The 27,958-nt window shown below is 44.6% G+C and overlaps 1 protein-coding gene across 1 annotated transcript; it reads left to right on the top strand.

The window, feature by feature from the left end:
• On the top strand, positions 1-27,958 carry CCDC86 (coiled-coil domain containing 86). The gene is made up of 4 exons (XM_069752504.1): positions 1-333; positions 21,980-22,109; positions 23,169-23,243; positions 23,735-27,958. Exons 1-4 carry the CDS (start codon positions 95-97, stop codon positions 23,891-23,893), a joined length of 603 nt encoding a protein of 200 aa, XP_069608605.1. The 5' UTR covers positions 1-94; the 3' UTR covers positions 23,894-27,958.

The raw sequence follows: 27,958 nt of genomic DNA, 5'->3' as shown, positions 1-27,958 counted from the left end.
GTCATCTCAGCGCGTCCACCAGGACACTACACGACACGTGGAGGCCGGGAGCTGAGAGCAGGCGGAGATCGGCGAGAACGATCTGAGGGGAGTCATGGAAACTATGGCGGAGAAGTCAGGCACCGCCGGAGCCCCAGTGCTGAGGGGAGCCGTGCTGCCGGGGGGAGGGGAGACAGCGAGGACGGTACAGGAGGGGCACGACAGAGGGGAGGAGAAGAAAGGAGGGCGAGGAACGGAGCAGCCAGGGCTGAAGAGGAGAAGGGAGGCGCCGGCCCCTAAGACCCCGCAGGGGAGGCCGAAGTCTGGGCGAGTGTGGAAGGAGACCAAGAAGAGGTGAGCAGATGGCGGGGTGCACGGTGCTGCCCCCTGGTGGACGCGGCCTGCACTATGGGGCCGGGACCAGCTGCTGCTCCCCTGAGTGTTCGGGGAGGGGGTTATGTATTTCGGCTCTAGAGATATGGGCGCTCTAATAATGGAGCAGGGTCCTGTGGGCGCCACACTGTAAAGTCCAGAGCTATCCCCCCTGTGTGACCACCCCTGAGGGTCCCACGCGCTGTCACCAGCGGTCTGAGGGGCTGCAGCGCTTTCACATGTTTCCGGGGCCATTGGTGCAGGGGTTGCAGCGCTGCCTCGGTCACTGGGGCGTCACGGACCGGCCTCCAGTCTGATCTAAACATAGCGGGGCTGCCGGGTCACACTGCCCCTGGTACTGATAGGACATCAGTGTAAGGCCATGTGCACACCTTGCAGATTTGATTGGAATTTTCTGTGCAGATTCTGCATTTCTTGGCAGAAAACGCAGGTCAGAATCTGCACCTTTTTTGGTCTGTTCACACGTTGCAGATTTTGTGTGCAGATTTCTTCCTTTTTTTACCCCTGCAGATTTCTATTATGGAATTGGTGCAGAAACGCAGCAGATCTGCAGAAAGAATTGACATGGTCCTTTTTTTTCAATCTGCTGCGTTTTCCGTGCAGATTGTTCTGCACCATTAGCACAGCATTTTTTTTTTTTGCCATTGATTTAGGCTATGTGCACACGTATAATGGTACCCTGCGGATTTTTCTGCAGCAAATTTGATAAATCCGCAGTGGAAAATCGCTGCGGTTTTCACTGCGGATTTACAACTGCGGTTTTCCATAGGGGCAGTTGTAAAACTGCTGCTGAATCCACAGAAAGAAGTGACATCCTGCGGAACCTAAACCGCTGCATTTCCGCGCGTTTTTTTCCGCAGCATGTGCACAGCATTTTTGGTTTCTCATAGGTTTACATTGAACTGTAAACTCATATCTGCTGCGGACCCGCAGCAAAATTCACATCGTGTGCACATACCCTCACATTTTACTTGTAGATTGTGAGCCCTCGCGGGCAGGGTCCTCTCTCCTCCTGTACCAGTTGTGACTTGTATTGTTCAAGATTAGTGTACTTGTTTTTATTATGTATACCCCTCCTCACATGTATAGCGCCATGGAATAAATGGCGCTATAATAATAAATACTGTATTTTTCGGACCATAAGACGCACCCCAAATTTGGGGTGAAAATTGCAGAAAAAAAGACTTTTTTTATAAGATGTGGGTCCGTCTTATTGTCCGAATTTACAGTATCTTACCTGAGGGTGCATACCGTATTTTTCGGACTATAAGATGCACCGGACCATAAGACGCACCCCAAATTTGGGGTAAAAATTGCAGAAAAAAAGATTTTTTATAAGATGGGGGTCCGTCTTATTGTCCGAATTTACAGTATCTTACCTGAGGGCTGGCGGTGGCAGAGCAGGGTCACAGGAGGCAAGGTGTCGGCAGAGGTGGGGTGATGCTGGGATCAGGAGGTGCTGGGATCAGGAGGTTCAGTGAGAGGGGTCCCAGGCTTACCGTGCAGGCAGAGGTCCGGTGGCAGAGGTGCAGCGGCAGAGGAGGCGCAGTAAGCGGGGTCCCTTTCCCCGGTATGGTGATGCAGCAGAGCCGGGTGAATCCTGTTGTTATCGGTGGGCGCGGCCATCTTCCTGAGGCCGCGCGTGCGCAGATGGAGATCGCGGCGGCCATTTTCCTGAAGCCCCGGGAAGCATAGGCATGGAAGAATATGGCGCATAAAGACTGAATCCCTAAAAAGATCTTAATGAAACTTGGAAGATAACCTTGTTGTACTAATATGAACATATTCCAATAAAAAAACGGAGTTTAAAACCGTTATTCCGTTTCCAACTGTGATAACACACTAGGCATAGGTATGGCAGAAAATGGCGCATAAAGACTGAATCCCTAAAAAGATCTTAATGAAACTTGGAAGATAACGTTGTTGTACTAATATGAACATATTCCAATAAAAAAAAACGGAGCTCAAAACCGTTATTCCGTTTCCAACCGTGATAACACACTAGGCATAGGTATGGCAGAATATGGCGCATAAAGACTGAATCCCTAAAAAGATCCTAATGAAACTTGGAAGATAACGTTGTTGTACTAATATGAACATATTCCAATAAAAAAAAACGGAGCTCAAAACCGTTATTCCGTTTCCAACCGTGATAACACACTAGGCATAGGTATGGCAGAACATGGCGCATAAAGACTGAATCCCTAAAAAGATCTTAATGAAACTGGGAAAGTAACTTTCTGTCACTAATATGAACTTTTTCCAATAAAAAAAACGGAGCTTAAAACCGTTATTCGTAATACTTACCAAAGTGATGATGGGAGAGCCTGGTGTTGCAGCTTGACTTCAGTAAGGTACCGTCACACTAAGCGACGCTGCAGCGATATAGACAATGATCCGACCTAAACTAGATCGCTGCAGCGTCGCTGTAGAGACGTCAAACACTGTAACAGCAGAACGATGCAGGAGCGATCCAGTGACGTAACGGCGACTCGCTTATTGTTCTTTCTCCATGTAAAACGTAGCTGGCGTCGTTGCTTTTGATGTCAAACATGACGATACACGCCGATCTAGCGACCAAATAAAGTTCTAGACTTCTAGCTCCGACCAGCGATGGCACAGCGGGATCCTGATCGCTGCTGCGTGTCAAACATAACAAGATCGCTATCCAGGACGCTGCAACGTCACAGATTGTTGTCGTTCTCGTTGCAAAGTTGCTGAGTGTGACGGTACCTTAACCCCTTTACCCCCAAGGGTGGTTTGCACGTTAATGACCGGGCCAATTTTTACAATTCTGACCACTGTCCCTTTGAGGTTATAACTCTGGAACGCTTCAACAGATCCTGATGATTCTGACATTGTTTTCTCGGGACATATTGTACTTCATGATAGTGGTAAAAATTGTTTGATAGTACCTGCGTTTATTTGTGAAAAAAACGGAAATTTGGCAAAAATTATGAAAATTTCGCAATTTTCCAACTTTGAATTTTTATGCAATTAAATCACAGAGATATGTCACACAAAATACTTAATAAGTAACATTTCCCACATGTCTACTTTACATCAGCACAATTTTGGAACCAAAATTTTTTTTTGTTATATAAGGGTTAAAAGTTGACCAGCAATTTCTCATTTTTACAACACCATTTTTTTTTAGGGACCACATCTCATTTGAAGTCATTTTGAGGGGTCTATATGATAGAAAATACCCAAGTGTGACACCATTCTAAAAACTGCACCCCTCAAGGTGCTCAAAACCATATTCAAGAAGTTTATTAACCCTTCTGGTGCTTCACAGGAATTTTTTGAATGTTTAAATAAAAATGAACATTTAACTTTTTTTCACAAATAATTTAATTCAGCTCCAATTTGTTTTATTTTACCAAGGGTAACAGGAGAAAATGGACCCCAAACATTGTTGTACAATTTGTCCTGAGTACGCCAATACCCCACATGTGGGGGTAAACCACTGTTTGGGCGCATGGCAGAGCTCGGAAGCGAAGGAGTGCCATTTGACTTTTCAATGCAAAATTGACTGGAATTGAGATGGGACGCCATGTTTCGTTTGGAGAGCCCCTGATGTGCCTAAACATTGAAACCCCCCACAAGTGACACCATTTTGGAAAGTAGACCCCCTAAGGAACTTATCTAGAGGTGTGGTGAGCACTTTGACCCACCAAGTGCTTCACAGAAGTTTATAATGTAGAACCGTAAAAATAAAAAATCATATTTTTTCACAAAAATTATCTTTTCGCCCCCAATTTTTTATTTTCTCAAGGGTAACAGGAGAAATTGGACCCCAAAAGTTGTTGTCCTATTTGTCCTGAGTACGCTGATACCCCATATGTTGGGGTAAACTCCTGTTTGGGCACACGGTAGAGCTTGGAAGGGAAGGAGCACTGTTTTACTTTTTCAACGCAGAATTGGCTGGAATTGAGATCGGACGCCATGTCGCGTTTGGAGAGCCCCTGATGTGCCTAAACAGTGGAAACCCCACAATTATAACTCAAACCCTAATCCAAACACACCCCTAACCCTAATCCCAACAGTAAGGGTACCGTCACACTATAACATTTCGATCGCTACGACGGTACGATTCGTGACGTTCCAGCGATATCGTTACGATATCGCTGTGTCTGACACGCAGCAGCGATCAGGGATCCTGCTGAGAATCGTACGTCGTAGCAGATCGTATGGAACTTTCTTTCATCGCTGGATCTCCCGCTGTCATCGCTAGATCGGTGTGTGTGACACCGATCTAGCGATGCGATCCAGCCATGCGTTCACTTGTAACCAGGGTAAACATCGGGTAACTAAGCGCAGGACCGCGCTTAGTTACCCGATGTTTACCCTGGTTACAAGCGTTAAACTAAAAAAAAAACAAACAGCACATACTTACATTCTGGTGTCCGTCAGGTCCCTTGCCGTCTGCTTCCCGCACTGTGACTGCCGGCCGTAAAGTGAAAGCAGAGCACAGCGGCTGTGCTTTCACTTTCACTTTACGGCCGGCAGTCTGTGAGTGCGGGAAGCAGAGGGAAGCAGACTGCAAGGGACCTGACGGACACCAGAATGTAAGTATGTGCTGTTTGTTTTTTTTTAGTTTAACGCTTGTAACCAGGGTAAACATCGGGTAACTAAGCGCGGTCCTGCGCTTAGTTACCCAATGTTTACCCTGGTTACCCAGGGACCTCAGCATCGTTGGTCGCTGGAGAGCTGTCTGTGTGACAGCTCCCCAGCGACCACACTACGATTTACCTACGATCACGGCCAGGTCATATCGCTGGTCGTGATCGTAGGTAAATCGTATAGTGTGACGGTACCCTAACCCTAACCACACCTCTAACCCTGACACACCCCTAACCCTAATCCCAACCCTATTCCCAACTGTAAATGTAATCTAAACCCTAACTGTAACTTTAGCCCCAACCCGAACCCTAACTTTAGCCCCAACCCAAACTGTAGCCCTAGCCCTAACCCTAGCCCTAACCCTAGCCCTAACCCTAGCCCTAGCCCTAACCCTAACCCTAATCCTAGCCCTAACCCTAGCCCTAATGGGAAAATGGAAATAAATACATATTTTTAATTTTTCCCTAACTAAGGGGGTGATGAAGGGGAGTTTGATTTACTTTTATAGCGGGTTATTTAGCGGATTTTTATGATTGGCAGCCGTCACACACTGAAAGACACTTTTTATTGCAAAAAATATTTTTTGCGTTACCACATTTTGAGAGCTATAATTTTTCCATATTTTGGTCCACAGAGTCATGTGAAGTCTTGTTTTTTGCGGGACGAGTTGACGTTTTTATTGGTAACATTTTCGGGGACGTGACATTTTTTGATCGCTTTTTTTTCCGATTTTTGTGAGGCAGAATGACCAAAAACCAGCTATTCATGAATTTCTTTTGGGGGAGGCGTTTATACCGTTCCGCGTTTGGTAAAATTGATAAAGCAGTTTTATTCTTCGGGTCAGTACGATTACAGTGACACCTCATTTATATCATTTTTTATGTTTTGGCGCTTTTATACGATAAAAACTATTTTATAGAAAAAAATAACTATTTTTGCATCGCTTTATTCTCAGGACTATAACTTTTTTATTGTTTTGCTGATGATGTTGTATGGCGGCTCGTTTTTTGCGGGACAAGATGACGTTTTCAGCGGAACCATGGTTATTTATATCTGTCTTTTTGATCGCGTGTTATTCCACTTTTTGTTCGGCGGTATGCAAATAAAGCGTTGTTTTTTTGCCTCGTGTTTTTTTTTTTTTTTCTTGCGGTGTTTACTGAAGGGGTTAATTAGTGGACCAGTTTTATAGGTCGGGCCGTTACGGACGCGGCAATACTAAATATGTGTACTTTTATTGTTTTTTTTAATTTTTTTATTTAGATAAAGAAATGTATTTATGGGAATAATTTTTTTTTTTTTCATTATTTTGGAATATTTTTTTTTTTATTTTTTTTTTACACACTTGAAAATTTTTTTTTTTTTACTTTTTTTCTTTGTCCCAGGGGGGGACATCACAGATCGGTGATCTGACAGTTTGCACAGCACTCTGTCAGATCACCGATCTAAGAGCAGTGCAGGCTGCGTCACAGTGCCTGCTCTGAGCAGGCTCTGTGAAGCCACCTCCCTCCCTGCAGGACCCGGATCCGCGGCCATCTTGGATCCGGGTCTGGAACAGGCAGGGAGGAAGGTAAGACCCTCGCAGCAGCGCGATCACATCGCGTTGCTGCGGGGGGCTCAGGGAAGCCCGCAGGGAGCCCCCTCCCTGCGCGATGCTTCCCTGCACCGCCGGCACATCGCGATCATCTTTGATCGCGGTGTGCCGGGGGTTAATGTGCCGGGGGCGGTCCGTGACCGCTCCTGGCACATAGTGCCGGATGTCAGCTGCGATAGGCAGCTGACACCCGGCCGCGATCGGCGGCGCTCCCCCCGTGAGCGCCGCCGATCGCGCTGGACGTACTATCCCGTCCGTGGTCATAGGGGCCCACCCCACCTCGACGGGATAGTACGTCCGATGTCAGAAAGGGGTTAAGATATGCCCCAGCTAGCATGTCCACTTACTCTGCATTCTGTGGTTGCTAGAGTACTGGATGTGTGAGAGGAGGGTTTATAAACTATCTCAAGGTAGACAATATTAGGCTAGGTTCTCATTGCGTTAGGGCAATCCGTTTAGCGCTAGGGGATTGAGCTAACGCAATGTCTTTTTAGGAGTCGCGTTAAACGTCCCCGCTAGCGCAGATCCCGATCTGCGAGAGCGGGGAACGGACCTCGGGCGCGCCTCGGACGCTGCAAGCAGCGTCCGAGGCGCGCCACAAAAAAAGGCACATCGCTAGCGCGTGCCGAAAATGGCACGCACTAGCAATGCGCTTTAACATTGCTGGCAATGGGAGCGCTAACGGACACGTTGCACGGCGTTAATTTCGCCGTGCAACACTGTCTGTTAGCGCTCACCCGAAAACGAAATGAGAACCTAGCCTTAATATTATCTCACTCAAAACATCCCCCTCCCTCTCTCAGTTCAGGTACACAGAGAAGGGAGTTGTAAGGCTATGTGCACACGTTCAGTATTTTTCGCGGTTTTTTTTTGCTATAAAAACACGATAAAAACGTGAAAAAAATGCTTACATATGGTTCCCAATCATTTCAATGTAATCCGCAAAACTTGTGCAAATGTTGCGATTTTTTTTCCGCAAAAAAAACGAATTGCGGAAAAAAAAGCAACATGTTCATTAATACTGCGGAATTGCTGATTTCCCGCACACTGTAAAAAATCTACCATAGGTATAGACAAATATGACAAAAAAAATCTACCATAGGCATAGGTAAAATCTACCATAGGTATAGACAAATATGACACATAGGGTTTTAGTATTTTCCTACCTGAGGGCTGGTGGTGGCAGAGCAGGGTCACAGGAGGCATGGTGTCGGCAGAGGTGGGGTCATGCGGTACGGCGTGCACCTGAGCAGGGTCCCTTCCTGCTTAGGTGGGTGACGCCATGGCCTGGTGTCCATGGGAGGGTTGCAGCACTGGTTACCGGCAGAGGTGCGGGGATGAGGAGGCGCAGTGAGCGGGGTCCCTTTCACCGGTGAGATGATGCAGCAGCACGGCGTGAGCGTGTTCCCTTTCACCGGTGAGGTGCGGCGGCAGAGGTGCGGGGATAAGGAGGCACAGTGAGCGGGGTCCCTTTCACCAGTGAGATGATGCAGCAGCCCGGTAAGCAGCAGAGCCGGGTGAATCATGTTATCGGTGGTGGCGGCCATCTTCCTGAGGCCGCGCGTGCGCAGATGGAGTGCTCTGCTTCCCTGGGCTTCAGGAAAATGGCCGCGGGAGGCCGCGCATGTGCAGATGGAGATCGCGGCGGCCATTTTCCTGAAGCCGAGATCTAAATCTGCGAACTCTGGGAGTGTACGATCGCTGGAGGCAGGTGCTGGGACGGAGTCCATAAAATCCTGTTGAATCACCACTGAGGTAAGGCTAATTCCTCAGTATGGATGGTTCTTCATGCCCTGCGTCTGCAGAGCCCAGCGCTACCCCTGCTACAGTGAGTGTTTGCAGGGATGGGATCCGGGAGGTAGTACCTTTTTAGGGGGTTTAGTTGTCCTCACTCCTCTCCCTTTCTGTTTCAGGGAGAAAAGTCTGCCCCTAAAGCTGCCTATAAAAAGAAGTGCCCAGTCGGTACTGTTCAATTCCCTCCTAACTGGGATAAATAACTCTGCCAGCCATGCACTGACAGGATAATAAAAGCCAAGCAACCATCTCTGCTAGATGAAATACGCTCTCTTGTTAAACAGGAGGTACAATCTTCCTTGGCAGCTTTTACTCCTCCGCCACCACTTTCCCCAGCTAAAAAGAGGAAAATTCAGGTTGTTGAATCTGATACTGATTCGGACCTCTCTCAAACCTCATCCGTCGGCTGGGAAGATCCAGTATCACCTAAGGCTGAGGTCAGAAAATACCTCTTTTCCTCAGATTATATTGTGGATCTAGTGTCTGCTGTTCGTAACACTATGGGACTAGAAGAGGAACCTGAACCACAGTCCATACAGGATCAAATGTTTGGTGGGCTCAGATCGGAGAAGAGGGTGGGGTTCCCAGTACACGCTAACATTGTTAGTATGATTGATCAGGAATGGGAACTGCCTGAGAAACGCCTTAGTACCCCTTCAGAAATGAAACATAGATTTCCTCTAGAGGGTGAATTCGTTAAACTGGACATTCCAAAGGTTGATGTGCAGGTGGCTAGAGTTGCCAAGAGAACAGCACTCCCTTTTGAGGATTCTTCACAATTGAAGGATCCTATGGATAGGAAGATTGAAAGACTCCTGAAGAAATCATGGGAAACTTCTACATCTGTCCTTAAAGGGACACTGTCACCTGAATTTGGAGGGAACAATCTTCAGCCATGGAGGCGGGGTTTTGGGGTTTTTGATTCACCCTTTCCTTACCCGCTGGCTGCATGCTGGCTGCAATATTGGATTGAAGTTCATTCTCTGTCCTCCATAGTACACGCCTGCGCAAGGCAAGATTGCCTTGTGCAGGCATATACTACGGAGGACAGAGAATGAACTTCAATCCAATATTGCAGCCAGCGGGTAAGGAAAGGGTAAATCAAACACCCAAAAACCCCGCCTCCATGGCTGAAGATTGTTCCCTCCAAATTCAGGTGACAGTGTCCCTTTAAGGCTAACATCGCCTCTACTTGTGTAGCTAGGGCCCTCTCCTGCTGGCTAGAAAAATTGGAAACTCACATATCTCAAGGTACTTCAAGAGGCGAGATATTAGATTCACTCCCTATTCTACATAGGGCTACTGGGTTTCTGGCGGACGCTTCTCTGGAATCTGTTAGAGTTGCCGCCAGATCCCTTGTGCTTTCCAACTCTGCCAGAAGAGCCCTCTGGCTTAAAATATGGAGTGGTGATATCACCTCTAAAGCCAAATTGTGTGCCATACCCTTTAAGGGAGAATATGTTTTTGGTCTGGCCTTAGATGATATTTTTGACAAAGCTACTGACAAGAAAAAGGCGCTCCCGGAGCAAAAACAACCTAGAAAACAGTTTTTTTCGTGCCCCACAGTCTCAGCCCTCTCAAGCGAGAGGTAAAGGCAAAACCGGCAGATGGAGCTACGCAAAAGGTAGAGGGAAAAATATTTTTGTCCCACAACAGCAGCAGTCCCAACAGGACAAACAATGACTCTGACCCGGTGGGGGGAAGACTCTCAAAATATGTGGGTCAGTGGGAAAACATCACCAGTTCCCACTGGGTTCTCAATGTTATCAAAGAGGGCCTATTGATAGAAATAATTTCCTCCCCCCATCAGGGTCTAAAAATTACTACCCTTCCAACATCAAAAGATCACAATTTGTTGACATTAGGTCTCAGAGATCATATGAAATCAAACGTGATCTCCCCAGTTCCACAATCGGAATGGGGGCTAGGACATTATTCCTGGTACCCAAACCATCAGGGGACGTCCGTATCATTATAAACTTGAAGGGTCTAAATCAACATGTGAAATATTGCAAGTTCAAGATGGAGTCTGTAAAATCTGCCATTCCTCTGATAGGGCATCACTCCTTTATGGCAACCATCGACCTAAAGGATGCATATTTTCACATTCCTATTCACCCGAGGCACAGAAAATATCTCAAGTTTGCGATACAGGGGAGTCGTCAAGTGGAGCACTATCAGTTTGGAGTCCTTCCCTTCGGCATTTTCCTCAGCACCGAGAGTGTTCTCCAAGATAATGGCAGAGGTTGTGTCATTTATCCGGAAACAAGGTGTCTGTATAGTGCCCTATCTGGACGACCTCCTGATAGTAGCTCCCACCGAGATAACCCTGATATCCCATGTGTCAACCACTTTAGAGATATTAAGGTCTCTGGGTTGGATTCCAAATATAAAAAAATCCCAGCTTCAACCCTCAAAAACTAGGAAATTTCTGGGAGTGATTCTGAACTCGGCAAAACAAATGTCCTTTCTTCCAGACGATCACAGACTACCCTTAGTAGCAAAGATCAGAAAATTCAAAGAAATGAGATCTCCTACTCATCGAGAGGGAATGTCACTCTTGGGCTCCGTGACAGCCTGCATACAGTCGGTGGCTTGGGCTCAAGCTCACTCAAGAATCCTTCAAGCCCACATTCTAGACAATTGGGATGGTCGTCCTGGCACTCTATCCAAAAGGATCCACACACCGGGGCGAGTGAAAGCATCCTTAACATGGTGGATGAATTCCAGAAACCTCCTGAAGGGTGTGAGTTGGATTCAGTTCCCACTAACCACGATCAAGTCAGATGCCAGCAAGAGGGGCTGGGGAGCCATAATAAACCATGTTCCTTATCAAGGTCTTTGGAATAATAATAATAATAATAATTTTATTTATATAGCGCCAACATATTCCGCAGCGCTTTACAAATTATAGAGGGGACTTGTACAGACAATAGACATTACAGCATAACAGAAATACAGTTCAAAACAGATACCAGGAGGAGTGAGGGCCCTGCTCGCAAGCTTACAAACTATGGGGAAAAGGGGAGACACGAGAGGTGGATGGTAACAATTGCTTTGGAACCAGTCGATCAGCGAGAAATCATCAAATTTCAGAGAGCTCAAAGCTGTGGAAGAGGCCCTGTTAGCATCAAGTCGTCAGATTTCTGGACAACATGTTCAGATATATTCAGACAACATGACCACGGTGGCTTACATCAAGCACCAGGGCAGTACAAAATTCCTCAGCTTAAAGAAAATCTCCGCTCAAATTTTTTGTTGGGCCGAAAAACACTTACTGTCCATGACAGCAATTCACCTGAAAGGTACTGCAAATATTCAGGCAGATTACCTGAGTCGTCAGGACGTTCATCCTGGCGAATGGAGCCTGGATCAGGGGTGTCAAACTGCATTCTTCGAGGGCTGCAAACAGGTCATGTTTTCAGGATTTCCTTGTACTGCACAGGTGATAATTTAATCACCTACACAAATAATGAGTTGGTGATTAAATTATCACCTGTGCAGTACAAGGAAATCCTGAAAACATGACCTGTTTGCAGCCCTCGAGGAATGCAGTTTGACACCCCTGGCCTGGATCTTCAAACATTCAACATGCTAGTATGCAAGTGGGGTCTCCCAGACGTAGACCTCTTTGCCTCTCACCAGAACTCAAAGGTCGAAACCTTCTTCTCCTTGAACCTAAGAGGCAATCCCAGAGGAATAGATGCCTTAGTCCAAGATTGGCGTTTTCATCTAGCCTACGCATTTCCACCAATCCCAATTCTTGCAAAGGTTCTATGGAAAATACGGATAGAAGGGACCCCGACTATTTTGATAGCTCCATTATGGCCCAAAAGAATTTGGTTCAACTTGATCATACAACTACAAGTGGACGGGCCGGTAATATTACCAGTAAAGGACAATCTCCTCTCTCAGGGACCCATTCTTCACTCAGACCCTCAGAGATGGAACTTAGCGGCGTGGTTACTGAAGCCCAGGTATTGAAAGCAAAAGGGTTATCAAACCCTGTCGTAGCTACCCTGCAAAAATCTAGGAAACCAGTAACAAACGCCATCTACAATAAAATCTGGAAAAAGTTTTCATCGTTTTGTCTACCTAACCTTCCAGACCCTCTCAAGCCAAATATACCTAGGATATTAGATTTTTTCCAAAAAGGCTTGGAGATAGGTCTTAGACCCAGTACTCTGAAAGTCCAGGTCTCTGCAGTCAGCTCTGTCTTTGACCAAGATCTAGAAGGTCATCGCTGGATCAAAAGGTTTATGACATCAGCAACTAGAATGAATCCTAGAAAACAGATCATAGTTCCTCCATGGGAACTCAATGTGGTGCTCCAAGGTCTTACAGGTCCACCTTTTGAACCTTTGTCTTCCTGTTCTCCACAAAATCTTGCTTATAATACTGTGTTTTTGGTAGCCATAACTTCGGCTAGGAGAGTGGGTGAATTACAGGCCTCATCGATAAGAGAACCTTATCTTCTAGTTAAAGAAGATTCAATAGTGCTTCGTCTTGATCCTTCTTTTCTTCCAAAAGTTGTCTCTGAATTTCATCGTTCCCAAGAGATCGTTCTACCAACCTTTTGCCATAAAGCTGCAAACTCGGAAGAAAGTAAATTCAGCACTCTAGATGTCCGGCGTATTCTATTACAATACTTAGATCAGACCCGTGCTCTCAGAATTGATCATAACCTCTTTGTCCGTCTCTCAGGACAAAATAAGGGGAAAAAAGTAGCTAAAAGTACCATTGCTACATGGATCAAAAAAGCTATAACACAAGCTTACCTTGCTCAAAATAAACTACCTCCAGTAGGGATCAAGGCCCACTCAACCAGATCTACATCAGTTTCCTGGGCAGAAAGGGCAGGTGCATCTCCAGAGCAGATCTGCAGGGCAGCAACGTGGTCTTCACTTCATACCTTCTCTAAACATTATAGATTGGATGTATTGTCCAATAAGGACTTAGTCTTCGGCCGTAAAGTTCTCCAGGCCGTTGTCCCTCCCTAGTGCCAAATTAGTTGGTATTCCTCCATATGGCGTCGTGGAAGGTGACTAGAAAAAATAGAATTAATCTTACCGGTAACTCGGTTTCTAGGAACCTTCCATGACGGCGCTCATTTCCCACCCGATACATATTCCTGGATTAGTTCTGGGATTCAGAAGGTAAACCGGTGCTATGGTCTCAGTTGTAAGTCACTGGCAAGTGGGAGGTATTTTTAACCTCTCTGTATTTCCTGTTCCCCATTAGAGCAAAGAGACAACCTCCATATGCCGTCGTGGAAGGTTCCTAGAAACCGAATTACCGGTAAGATTAATTCTATTTTCCAACCCTAAGGCTATGTGCCCACTTTGCGGATTCGTGAGAGGATTTTTCTGCACAGTTTTTTTTAAAAATCCACAGGTAAAACGCACTGCGTTTTACCTGCGGATTTACTGTGGATTTCCAATGTTTTTTGTGCGGATTTCACCCGCAGATTTCTATTGAACAGGTGTAAAACGTTGCTGAATCCACACAAAGAATTGACATGCTGCGTAAAATACAACGCAGCATTTCCGCGCGGTATTTTCCGCACCATGGGCACAACGGATTTGGTTTTCCATAGGTTTACATGATACTGTAAATGTGATGGAAAACTGCTACGAATCCACAGCGGCCAATCCGCTGCGGATCCGTAGCCAAATCCTCACCGTGTGCACATAGCCTAATTCTAACCCTAATTGCAACCCTAACCCAGTTCTAACCCTAGCTCTAACCCTAGTTCTAACTAACCCTAACCCTAGTGGAAAAATAAAAGTAAATATATTTTCTTTATTTTATGTTCCCTACCAAGGGGGGGGGGGGGGAATTATTATTTTTTTGTATTTTGATCACTGTGATAGAACCTATAACAGCGATCAAAATGTACCTGGAATGAATCTGCCAGCCGGCAGATTCGGCGGGCGCACTGCGGATGCGCCCGCCATTTTGGAAGATGGCGGCGCCCATGGAGAAGACTGACGGACAGCGGGAGGGACATCGGACAGGAGGACAGAGGGGAGCAGAGGACAGGATGGGGGCGGTGGATCGGTGGGGGGGCAGATCGCGGTCTCCAGCCATGACCGATGATATTGCAGCATTGGCCATGGCTGGATTGTAATATTTCACCAATTTTCATTGGTGAAATATTATGATTGCTCTGATTGGCTGTTGAAAGTGATGTTTCACTTTCAATCAGAGCGATCGTAGCCATGGGGGGATGCAGCCACCCCCTTGGGCTCAAGTACCACTCCCCCTGTCCCTGCAGGTCGGGTGAAATTCCAGTTAACCTTTTAACCCGACCTGCAGGAGCGCTATCATTCTCTGACACAGCATATGCGTCACAGGTCGGATTGGTACCGACTTTCATGATCCATACGCTGTGTCACAGATCGCGAAGGGGTTAATACCAAGTGTCCCATGACGATCTCACGTGTAGAACAGTCACATCTCCCGATGTGACTGCTCTACCCGGCTTCTGGCGATACACTGACAGGAGGTAATCGCTCCTGCAGTTTATCACTGAGTCGCCGCAAGATTTCACCGAAGTTCATCAGCTGATCGGCTCCGGTGTTCTCACTTGCGGCACCACTGTGTGAGAAAATTTGCACACAGCGGTGCCATAAGTGAGAGCACCAGAGCTGATGAACTCCGGTGAACTCTCCGTGATACACTGTCAGGAGATAATCGCTCCTGCAGGGTATGGCCAGGTAGAGCGGTCACATCTCCCGGTGTGACTGTTCTACACGTGAGATCGTCGTGCAACACTCGGTAATGGATTACATCGGACAGGGAGTATTATATGATGGTTTAATATTTTATTTTTGTTGCAGGAGACTAGGGCGTCGGGATTAAGCGTTCAGTAAGCATGGAAAATTAAGATTCAGTAAAGGAGTCTGTGTGATTATTTTAACCCCTTTCTGCCAATGGACGTACTGTTCCGTCCATGTGGGGTGGGCCCTACTTCCCAAGGACGTAATAGTACGTCCAGCGCGATCGGCCACGCTCACGGGGGGAGCGCGGCTGATTGTGGCCGGGTGTCAGCTGCCTATCGCAGCTGACATCCGGCACTATGTGCCAGGAGCGGTCACGGACCGCCCCCGGCACATTAACCCCCGGCACACCGCGATCAAACATGATCGCGGTGTGTCGGCGGTACAGGGAAGCATCGCGCAGGGAGGGGGCTCCCTGCGTGCTTCCCTGAGACCCCCGCAGCAACGCAATGTGATCGCGTTGCTGCGACGGTCTGCTCAGAGCAGGCACTGTGAAGCCTACAGTGCTGCAAGTCAGATCGGTGATCTGACAGAGTGCTGTGCAGACTGTCAGATCACCGATCTGTGATGTCCCCCCCGGGACAAAGTAAAAAAATTTCCACACGTGAAAAAAAAAAAAAAACCTAAATGAAAAAAAATATATATATATTATTCCCATAAATTCATTTCTTTATCTAAATAAAAACAAACAAACAATAAAAGTACACATTTAGTATCGCCGCGTCCGTAACGACCCCACCTATAAAACTATATCACTAGTTAACCCCTTCAGTAAACACCGTAAGAAAAAAAAACGAGGCAAAAACAACGCTTTAATATCATACCACCGAACAAAAAGTGGAATAACGCGCGATCAAAAAGACCGATATAAATAACCATGGTACCGCTGAAAACGTCATCTTGTCCTGCAAAAAAACAAAGTTATAGTCCTCAGAATAAAGCAATGCAAAAATAGTTATTTTTTTCTATAAAATAGTTTTTATCGTATAAAAGCGCCAAAACATAAAAAAATGATATAAATGAGGTATCGCTGTAATCATACTGACCCAAAGAATAAAACTGCTTTATCCATTTTACCAAACGCGGAATGGTATAAACGCCTCCCTCAAAAGAAATTCATGAATAGCTGGTTTTTGGTCATTCTGCCTCACAAAAATCAGAATAAAAAGCGATCAAAAAATGTCACGTCCCCGAAAATGTTACCAATAAAAACTTCAACTCGTCCCGCAAAAAACAAGACCTCACATAACTGTGGACCAAAATATGGAAAAATTATAGCTCTCAAAATGTGGTAACGCAAAAAATATTTTTTGCAATAAAAAGCGTCTTTTATTGTGTGACGGCTGCCAATCATAAAAATCCGCTAAAAACCCCGCTATAAAAGTAAATCAAACCCCCCTTCATCACCCCCTTAGTTAGGGAAAAATTAAAAAATGTATTTTTCCATTCTCCCATTAGGGTTGGGGCTAGGGTTAGGGTTGGGGCTAGGGTTAGGGTTGGGGCTAGGGTTAGGGCTACAGTTAGGGTTGGGGCTAGGGTTAGGGCTACAGTTAGGGTTGGGGCTAGGGTTAGGGCTACAGTTAGGGTTGGGGCTAGGGTTAGGGCTACAGTTAGGGTTGGGGCTAGGGTTAAGGCTACAGTTAGGGTTGGGGCTAAAGTTAGGGTTTGGATTACATTTACGGTTGGGATTAGGGTTAGGGGTGTGTCTGGGTTAGAGGTGTGGTTAGGGTTACCGTTGGGATTAGGGTTAGGGGTATGTTTGGATTAGGGTTTTTTGGGGGGGTTTCCACTGTTTAGGCACAACAGGGGCTCTCCAAACGCGACATGGCGTCCGATCTCAATTCCAGCCAATTCTGCGTTGAAAAAGTAAAACAGTGCTTCTTCCCTTCCGAGCTCTCCCGTGTGCCCAAACAGGGGTTTACCCCAACATATGGGGTATCAGTGTACTCAGGACAAATTGGACAACAACTTTTGGGGTCCAATTTCTCCTGTTACCCTTGGGAAAATACAAAACTGGGGGCTGAAAAATAATTTTTGTGAGGGGGAAAAAAAAAAGCATTTTTTTATTTTCACGGCTCTGCGATATAAACTGTAGTGAAACACTTGGGGGTTCAAAGTTCTCACAACACATCTAGATAAGTTCCTTGGGGGGTCTAGTTTCCAATATGGGGTCACTTGTGGGGGGTTTATACTGTTTAGGTACATTAAGGGCTCTGCAAACGCAGTGTGACGCCTGCAGACCATTCCATCTAAGTCTGCTTTCCAAATGGCGCTCCTTCCCTTTCGATCCCTCCCATGTGCCCAAACTGTGGTTCCCCCCCACATATGGGGTATCGGCGCACTCAGGACAAATTGGACAACAACTTTTGGGGTCCAATTTCTCCTGTTACCCTCTGGAAAATACAAAACTGGGGGCTAAAAAATAATTTTTGTGGGAAAAAAAAGATTTTTTATTTTTACGGTTCTTCATTATAAACTTCTATGAAGCACTTAATGGGTCAAAGTGCTCACCACACCTCTAGATAAGTTCCTTAGGGGGTCTACTTTCCAAAGTGGTGTCACTTGTGGGGGGTTTCAATGTTTAGGCACATCAGTGGCTCTCCAAACGCAACATGGCGTCCCATCTCAATTCCAGTCAATTTTGCATTGAAAAGTCAAATGGCGCTCCTTCGCTTCCAAGCTCTGTCATGCGCCCAAACAGTGGTTTACCCCCACATGTCGGGTATTGGCGTACTCAGGACAAATTGTACAACAACGTTTGGGGTCCATTTTCTCCTGTTACCCTTGGTAAAATAAAACAAATTGGAGCTGAAGTAAATTTTTTGTGAAAAAAAAGTTAAATGTTCATTTTTATTTAAACATTCCAAAAATTCCTGTGAAACACCTGAAGGGTTAATAAACTTCTTGAATGTGGTTTTGAGCACCTTGAGGGGTGCAGTTTTTAGAATGGTGTCACACTTGGGTATTTTCTATCATATAGACCCCTCAAAATGACTTCAAATGAGATGTGGTCCCTAAAAAAAAATGGTGTTGTAAAAATGAGAAATTGCTGGGTTAAAACCCTTATAACTTTCTAACAAAAAAAATTTTTGGTTCCAAAATTGTGCTGATGTAAAGTAGACATGTGGGAAATGTTACTTATTAAGTATTTTGTGTGACATATCTCTGTGATTTAATTGCATAAAAATTCAAAGTTGGAAAATTGCGAAATTTTTGCCAAATTTCCGTTTTTTTTCACAAATAAACGCAGGTAATATCAAAGAAATTTTACCACTATCATGAAGTACAATATGTCACGAGAAAACAATGTCAGAATCACCGGGCTCCGTTGAAGCGTTCTAGAGTTATAACCTCATAAAGGGACAGTGGTCAGAATTGTAAAAATTGGCCCGGTCCATAACGTGCAAACCACCCTTGGGAGTAAAGGGGTTAATTAAAGGACTTTATTCTGGCTGTGTATTTACTATGTAACTATAGGATTAATAATGGATAGGTGTCTTATAGACGCCTCTCCATTACTAACCTGTGGGCTTGATGTCACCTGACAATACGAAGGTGACATCAACCCCACAAATATGAACCCCACTTGCCACCGATACAGGGCAAGTGGGAAGAGTGAGGCTAAGTGCCAGAATTGGCGCATCTATAAGATGCGCCATTTCTGGGGCAAGTGAGAGCTGACATTTTTAGCTGGAGGGGTGGGGGGCAATATTCAAGGCTCCTTCCCAGGCTATTAATATCAGCCTGCAGCAGTCTGCCTAGCCTTTGCTGGTTTGATTTTATAGGGTGAGCCCCTTTTAAATTTTTTTCTGGAGTTCCATTGTAAACTAGCCATTAAATGCTAAGCAAACAGCTGTGAGCTGATATTAATAGCCTTGGAACCTTTATGGCTATTGGCTCCTTCCCAGAATATTAACATCTGCCCTCAGCCGTCGGCTTTCCCTTTGTTGGTTATTAAATTTATCCGGGAACCCACGCAATTTATTTTTTTATTTTTTTGAAAAATAAACTTTGCATTTCACGCACATTTCTGAGGGTACATTGTCAGTAAATGCTGCGGGTTGGACGCTGTGCACATCCGCAGTATCCAACTCGTGGCAGCCAGATATTACAGCATAGTGGATGGGATTTCAAGAAATCCCATGTCCATTATGCGTGCAGCGGCACCCGTGGCTTCCCTGCGGAGACAGATATGCATTGTGTCTTTCCAGTCCGCAGCATGTCTATTTAACGTGCGGAGATGCTCAGTCTCCGCAAGACAAATATCACCAGTCCAATGACGGTTCAATGAACACATGCAGAGTAATCTCCGTTCAAAAGCCGGCAGCGCTTTGGATGGAGCGGACATGTGCTGCGTCCAAAGCGCTGCTGATTACTGACCGTGGGGGTGTAGCAATTGCTGTTTTGTTACAGCATATGTACAGTGGGGGAAAAAGTATGTAGCAACCAATTTTGCAAATTCTCCCGCTTAAAAAGATGAGAGGCGTGTAATTGACTTCATACATAGACCACAACTATGAGAATCAAAATGAGAAAACAAATCCAGAAAATCACCTTGTCTGATTTGGCAAGATTTATCTTGAAAATAAATGATCATTATCATGCAGAAAGACTCATCCATGTTTCATCTTCAATGCCCTTGCTGATGGAAGGAGGTTTACACTCAAAATCTCATGATTCATGGCCCCATTCATTCTTTCATGTACACAGATCAGTCGCCCTGGTCCCTTTGCAGCCCCAAAACATGATGTTGCTTAAGCAGCGGGGGCATATCTGGCACTGCAGGGTCTGAGTCCCTGGCGGCGTAGTGTGTTACTGATGGTATAATTTGTTACGGTGGTCCCAGCATGACCTATGCAGGTCATTCACTAGGTTCCCAGCGTGTGGTTCTGGAAAATTGCTCACCGTTCTTGTGATCATTTTGACCCCACGGGGTGAGATCTTGCGTGGAGCCCCAGATCGAGGGAGATTTTCAGTGGTCTTGTATGTCTTCCATTTTCTTATTATTGCTCCCACAGTTGATTTCATCACACCAAGCTGGTTGGCTATTGCAGATTCAGTCTTCCCAGCCTGGTGCAGGGCTACAGTTTTGTTTCTGGTATCCTTCGACAGCTCTTTGGTCTTCACTAGTGATGAGTGAGTATACTCATTGCTCGGGTGACCTCCGAGTATTTGTTAGTGTTCGGATATTTAGTTTTCATTACCACAGATGAATGATTTACAGCTACTAGCCTGATTGAATACATGTGAGGATTCCCCCTAGCAACCAGGCAACCCCCACATGTACTTAGGCTGGCTAGTAGCTGTAAATCATTCAGCTGAGGTGATGAAAACTAAATCTCCGAACACTAACAAATACTCGGAGATCACCCGAGCAACGAGTATACTCGCTCATCACTAGTCTTCACCATAGTGGAGTTTGGAGTCAGACTGTTTGAGGGTGTGCACAGGTGTCTTTTATACTGATAAGTTCAAACAGGTGCCATTACTACAGGTAATGAGTGGAGAACAGAGGAGCCTCTTAAAGACGTTACAGGTCTGTGAGAGCCAGAAATCTTGCATGTTTTTAGGCGACCAATTACTTACAGTATTTTCCACCATCATTTAAAAAATAAATCTTGCCAAATCAGAAAAAGTGATTTTGTGGATTTGTTTTCTCATTTTGACTCTCATAGTTGTGGTCTACATATGACGTCAATTACAGGCCTCTCTCATCTTTTTAAGTGGGAGAACTTGCACAATTGGTGGCTGACTAAATATTTTTTGCCCACTGTAGGTTAATTATGTTAATGCTCCTACATAGGCTGGTGTGTGTGTTTCTTTATTTAATATTAATGAGGGTATCTGGCTGAAGAGGTTGAAGGAAATTGCATCACAATTTTTTTTTTTTTTTTTAAATAATCTTTATTTAGCTCTATGAATTTACAAAAACACAAGAAAATCCGCATTCAAATCTGCATAAAAACCGCACAGATTTTCTACTGCGTTTTCTGCCAAGAGAGGCAGAAACTGCGCAGAATTTTACACAAGCAAATCCGCAACATGCACACATAGCCTTACAAGCCGTTCTGGGGCCGTGTGTCTGACCAAATTTCTCCTCTCACTGCTCCCCTTGACTAACAGGTCACTATCTGTGGTTGTGTATAGGGAAAAACTTGCCAATCTAATGTATGAGGAGCAGGAGAAGCCACCAGTTAACTGCCTTTAGGATTAGTCATTCGAGACACATGGACCCTGGCAGCTTTAAGGCTATGTGCCCACGTTCAGGAAAGTGTGCAGAATTTTCCTGAGCAAATCCAGACTACTTTCGCGGTTTTTTTCCGGAGCTTCCCATGCAATAATATAGTCGGAAATCCGTGAAAAGTCTACAAAATTTATGAACATGCTGCGCTTTTTTCCGCGAAGCGTTTTAAAAAAAAACGCAACATGTGCACAAAAATTGCTGAATGCATTAAAAAATTATGGGATGCTTAATGTAAGTGTTTTTTAAACATTTTTGCAGCTGGAAACCGCAAGAAATCCGGAACGTGTGCACATAGCCTTAAATGTGTGTATTGTCTGGAATACCACAGCATTTTCAGCGTCTATACGCAGGCCTAAGCCACAGACAGCATGAGTCGATGTACTGCCAGCTCACACTTTCATTAAAAGTCCAGGAAGGGAATGGCTGTAGGAATACGGACCTTGAGCTAAAAGTATCTTTATGGTTACAAAATAAGCCGACATGTACCATAATTTATTGTAGACGTGGTCATTGTTAATATGCTAAAATGTTGTGTTTAATCTTTTTATTTAATTATTTTTTTTCCTACAGGTTCTCCAACATGGTAAGAGATCGCTCACTGTGCACCTCCTGGGAGGTGAAGATGAAACAAAGACAGGAGAAAAAGTTACTCAAAACTTTAGCCCAACAACTGAAGGATGAAAAGCAGCAAGAGAAAGAGGTGAGACCATTTCTCTAATGCGGGACTAGATGAGTAGCAGGAGCCATGACTCATTGTGTCCTTTACTGACCTATTGAAGGCATCATGCGAAAACTGAGATGTGCGGAGATGCTTGACCATCACAACTGTCTGAGAAATGGTCTAGCCCAAAGCCAGAAAAGCCGTCTCATGCCATTGTCACTTCTTCGCCACCAAATTTTATATTAGGCAGTAAAATTTGGTCAGGAAGCGTTTTTGCCCATGTTTCCCCCAAACAGTTTTGTCCATCACGTTATTCATCACTCCAGAGAACGCTTTCCCACCGATAACCAAAGGGATACGAAAGCAGATCAGAAATTTCACAGTCTAGCTAGTGGAAAAAAGGGGTATTGTATGACAATAATTAGTCAGCTCTTCAGTATGACGCTTGCCACCATTAATCTTTGTCTATGGGCTCATATCTGAGACTTCAGCAAGGCGTTAGAAGCTCATCGTTTTATGATGAATAGCTGATGGCTTACCATGTGGTTTTTGTGTGAAGCGTGTCACATAAACTTGTGTTTGAGTGAAAATCATATCAGGCAACAAAATTGTCTTATGCAGTTTTTAGACAAGGTTTTACACAAAAAAAATCTCATGTAAAATGTACGATACTTGGTTTTATGTATCGAAGATCGGTAAAGGTATGTGCACACTGTCTTTTTCAGGCAGATCCCACCCGAGAATGTGCTTGATCATGCATAGTAATGTCAAAACAACATGTTCCGTCTCCTTGAGCATCTTTTAGCTGCTTTAGGCTTCGAAAGTCGTGAAGCTGCTAAAATAAGTGGCCTGCCCATTCTTCAGTTGGCTTCTGCTTGGAAGTCGATAATATCTTATATATATAGAATTAAAGTGAAAAGGCGTTGCAAAGGCGACTGTAAAGACGCCAAAGATACCACTTCACTAAAACACCACTGGCGTTTTCTGCTTCAAAATCTATGTGGGCATACCCTAATATCCTATACTGCATTGATGGAGCTTGTCAAGATGGTGGAGAGAAAATTGTCATGTATTACGTTTTTTTTTTTTTCTTTACAGGCGAAAAGGAGACGTCGAGAAGAAAACCTGAGACGTAGGTTGGAAAATGAGAGGAAAGCTGAGGTGGTACAAGTGGTAAGTGGTCTCTGTTGTCCATGTTGATTGCAATGTTAAGAAAGAAAGGGGGCTGGTTTTGTCTCGTCGTCGGCCCTTGTTTCACAATAGTTTTATACTGTTAATGCCGGCTACATTACATAAGCCTATCTGTAAAAAATGTACATTTAGAATAAATAGGCAGTGTTAATCCTTCCTACAAAAGAAGTTAAGAAACATTCTTTTTTTCATTAATAAAAAATGTGTTTTGCTATAAAAAAAAAAAAAGATTCAATTTAAGGCTTTAATTTTTGAGGGGTTTATTACTTCTTTGTTGCAGTTTTAGGTGAACCGTTTGTATATTTTCTGCATATAGTGTTCCTTTAAGGTGAATGTTGACCCTAAATGGCTGAAAATCGATGATTCTAATCTGCCACATATAGAATATTCACGGCAGTCTCCACTTTTTTTGTGTAAATGTCTCTCAGATTCTGTACTTTATTGCTAACCAAATGTATGTTCTCTTCCATTAGATCCGAAATCCAGCGAAATTGAAACGAGCCCGCAAGAAGCAATTGCGCAGCATAGAGAAGAGAGACACCCTCATGATGTCAAAAGCTGGGAAGAAGCTGTCTCAGAGGAAGAGTGCTTCTTCCAAGGGGACAGAAAGAAAGGAGGCTGTTTCTAGATGAAGAAAATGCATTCTGCCATCGGAGTTGGACAGAAACGCCACCCAGAGCGTACACCCCGGCAGTGTGCGGATCAGCCATTGCGTTTTTGTAACGAGGGGAGCACATATGGTATTGAGAAGTAATGTGTCACTGTGCGGAGATCTACAAAAGAGACTTTTGGGTTTATGTAGACTGTGGCCTTACAAGTACTTAAAACTACTTTCTGGACTAATTGTTCTAAGGGTATGTGTGCACAGTTTTTAAACTCTTTTGAGCAAGTCTGCAGTTTGATTGAATCCTTGTTCATTCTGCTGTAGATGTAGCATTGGTCAGAATGTTGAGCTGTATATACAGCCCCTGGCAAAAATTATGGAATCACCGGCCTTGGAGGATGTTCATTCAGTTGTGTAATTTTGTAGAAAAAAGTCAGATCACAGACATGGCACAAAACTACAGTCATTTCAAATGGCAACTTTCTGGCTTTAAGAAACACTAAAAGAAATCAAGAATAAAAAATGTGGTAGTCAGTAATGGTTACTTTTTTTAACCAAGCATAGGGAAAAAATTATGGAATCGCTCAATTCTGAGGAAAAAATTATGGAATCATGAAAAACAAAAAACACTCCAAAACATTACTAGTATTTTGCTGCACCACCTCTGGCTTTTATTACAGCTTGCAGTCTCTGAGGCATTCACTTAATGAGTGTCAGACAGGACTCTTCATCAATCTGGCTCCAACTGTCTTTGATTGCTGTTCCAGATCAGCTTTGCAGGTTGGAGCCTTGTCATGGACCATTCTCTTCAACTTCCACCAAAGATTTTCAATTGGATTGAGATCCGGACTATTTGCAGGTCATGACATTGACCTTGTGTCTTTTTTTTTCAAGGAATGTTTTCACAATTTTTGCTCTATGGCAGGATGCATTATCATCTTGAAAAAATGATTTCATCATCCCCAAACATCCTTTCAGTTGATGGGATAAGAAAAGTGTCGAAAATATCAAGATAACCTTGAGCATTGATTGAAGATGTAATAACAGCCATCTCCCCAGTGCCTTTACCTGACATGCAGCCCCTATCTCATCAATGACTGTGGAAATTTGCATGTTCTCTTCAGGCAGTCATCTTTATAAATTACATTGAAACGGCACTAAACAAAAGTTCCAGCATCATCACCTTGGCCAATGCAGATACGTGATTCATCACTGAATATGACTTTCATCCAGTCATCCATACTCCACGATTGCTTTTCCTTAGCCCATTGTAACCTTGTTTTTTTCTGTTTAGGTGTTAATGATGACTTTAGTTTAGCTTTTCTGTATGTAAATCCCATTTCCTTTAGGCGGTTTCGTACAGTTCGGTCACAGACGTTGACTCCAGTTTCCTCCCAATGGTTCTTCATTTGTTTTGTTGTGCATTTCCTGTTTTGGAGACATATTGCTTTACGTTTCTATTCTTGACACTTTGATGTCTTCCTTGGGTCTACCAGTATGTTTGCCTTCAACAATCTTCTCATGTTGTTTGTATTTGGTCCACATTTTAGACACAGCTGACTGTGAACAACCAACAACTTTTGCAATGTTGTGTGATGATTTACCCTCTTTTAAGAGTTTGATAATCCTCTCCTTAGTTTCAATTGACATCTCTCGTGTTGAAGCCATGATTCATGTCCGTCCACTTGGTGCAACAGCTCTCCAAGCTGTGATCACTCCTTTTCAGATGCAGACTAACGAGCAGATCTAATTTGATGCAGGTGTTACTTTTGGGAATGAAGATTTACAGGGTGATTCCATAATTTTTTCCTCGGAATTGAACGATTCCATAATATTTACCCTATGTTTGGTTAAAAAAGTAACTATTACTGACTATCACAAATTTTTTTTGTTCTTGTTGTGTGTGTGTGTTTCTTAAAGCCAGAAAGTTGCCATTTGAAATGATTTTAGTTTTGTGCCATGTCTGTGATCTGCTTTTTTTTCTACAAAATTACACAACTGAATGAACATCCTCCAAGGCCGGGGATTCCATAATTTTTGCCAGGGGTTGTATAAGCCCACATTGCTGACTTACGCTATGTGCACATGTTGCGGTTTCGTGTGTGGATTTTACAGTAAAATCCGCAGGTAAAACACGCTGAGGATTTACCGCGGATGTCCTGCAGTCTGTGTGCGGATTCCACCTGCGGCTTTACACCTACAGATTCCTATTTAGGAACAGGTGTAAACCACTGCAGAATCCACACAAAGAATTGACAAGCTGCTGAAAATACAACACAGCGTTTCCGCTCTGTATTTTCCGCACCATGGGCACTGCGGATTTCGTTTTCCATACGTTTACATGGTACTGTACAACGCATGGAAAACTGCTGCGAATCCGCAGCAAAATCCGCAAAGTGTGCACATAGCCTAGGGCTATGTGCACAGCTACGGATTTTGCTGCGGATCCGCAACAGTTCTGCAGCTGCGGGTCCGCAGCAGTTTCCCATGTGTTTACAGTACAATGTAAATCCATGGGAAACGCAATACGCAGTGCCCATGCTGTGGAACAAACCGCGTGGAAACGCAGTGGTTTATGTTCTGCAGCATGTCAATTCTTTGTGTGGATTCCGCTGCGGTTTACACCTGCTCCTCAATAGGATTCTGCAGGTGTAAAACCGCAGTGGAATCCGCATTAATTCCGCAATAAATCCGCAGGTAAAACGCAGTGCCTTTTTTCCTGCGGATTTCACAAATCCGCAGCGCTCCAAAATACGTGTGCTCATACCCTTACAGATTCTTGTCTACACTGTGACTTGTCAGCAAGCTGCCAATCAGTAGAGGTGGTGGAGTTAGGGTATGTGCACACGCTGCAGGTTTTGCTGCGGATCTGTACCATGTTAACCTACGGGAAACGAACTCCGCAGTGCACATGCTGCGGAAAAAAACGCGTAGAAACGCAGCGGTTTACATTCCGCAGCATGTCAATTCTTTGTGCGGATTCCGTTGCGGTTTTACACCTGTTCCAATAGAAAACTGCAGGTGTAAAGCCGCAACGGAATCCGCAGTAGTAACCGCGATAAATCCGCAGGAAAAACCGCAGCGGTTTTGCACTGCGGTTTTTCCAAATCCGCTGCGGAAAAATCCGCATTCCTCCAGAATAAGTGTGCACATACCCTTACAGAGATTAATTGAACTGGCTGCATATGAGCCCTCGTCAGGCAGTGATAATCTCCTGCTAATAAAACACTGATTGCATTGAAACTAAAGCACACATCCTAGTAAGTAATACACCCCTGTAATTAGGCTTTGCGCCTCTACATTATAAAAATGACATATTGCTGGAATCAGGCTCTCTATCCCTATATCAGATTGGATAGAAAAAAACAGCTGCCAGATTCCCTATAAATAGCTTCAGGTTTTCACAAATGCCAAACCGCTAAAACGATCTGACCTGACCATTCTTCAGGCTCCATACTAAGGCCTGTCCCACACGTCCAGATAATTCCGAAACCAGTAAAGTCGGTACCGGAGTTATCCGTGTCCGTATGTCCGTGTGCTCACGTGGCACATCAGTGTGGCACATGTGCGGCAGCCGTGTGCTGACTGGGTACCACACGCACCGTGCAGGAGACAGCGCTATAGTAAGCGCTGTCCCCTGCTTTGGGTGCTGAATCCGGAATTCATTCCTTCTTCCCAGCAAGTTCGCTGGAGAGAAGGAATGAAAAATCATTGTTTTTTTTTATTAAAATATAGTTCCCGGTAATCTCCCCGCTCCCACCCCCTGTGCGCCCACCCGCTGGCATTAAAATACTTACCCAGCTCTCTCAATGCTTCCTCTCAGCGTCGCAGCTCTTCCTGTATGAGCGGTGACGTGGTGCTGCTTATTACAGTGATGAATATGCGGCTCCACCCCTATCCACCCCGGATTCTTGCCTTCTGCCATCACAGACTGACCTGTAATTTCCCTATTAACCATTATGTAGGCACTGTATATACTATTCTAATTGGCTTAATAAAATCGGGTACAACCTAAAAAAAATCTTGCCGCACAGCCAGACGCATCACCACTCCACGGAAGCTTCCAAATAAAGGATTTTTCTGTTTCCATTTT

This window comes from Ranitomeya imitator, chromosome 2 (assembly GCF_032444005.1).
Source record: "Ranitomeya imitator isolate aRanImi1 chromosome 2, aRanImi1.pri, whole genome shotgun sequence".
NCBI classification, from domain to species: Eukaryota; Metazoa; Chordata; class Amphibia; order Anura; family Dendrobatidae; genus Ranitomeya; species Ranitomeya imitator.
The sequence above is the reverse complement of the archived record's forward strand: the minus strand, read 5'-3'. Positions and strand labels throughout refer to the sequence as shown.

What these genes read in the sequence shown, in the direction of transcription:
- CCDC86 (XM_069752504.1), top strand. Translation starts at nt 95, where the DNA reads ATGGAAACTATGGCGGAGAAGTCAGGCACCGCCGGAGCCCCAGTGCTG. An exon ending in TGGAAGGAGACCAAGAAGAG is followed by an intron (nt 334 to 21,979) that starts GTGAGCAGATGG and finishes TTTTTCCTACAG; the next exon opens with GTTCTCCAACATGGTAAGAG. An exon ending in AAAAGCAGCAAGAGAAAGAG is followed by an intron (nt 22,110 to 23,168) that starts GTGAGACCATTT and finishes TTTTCTTTACAG; the next exon opens with GCGAAAAGGAGACGTCGAGA.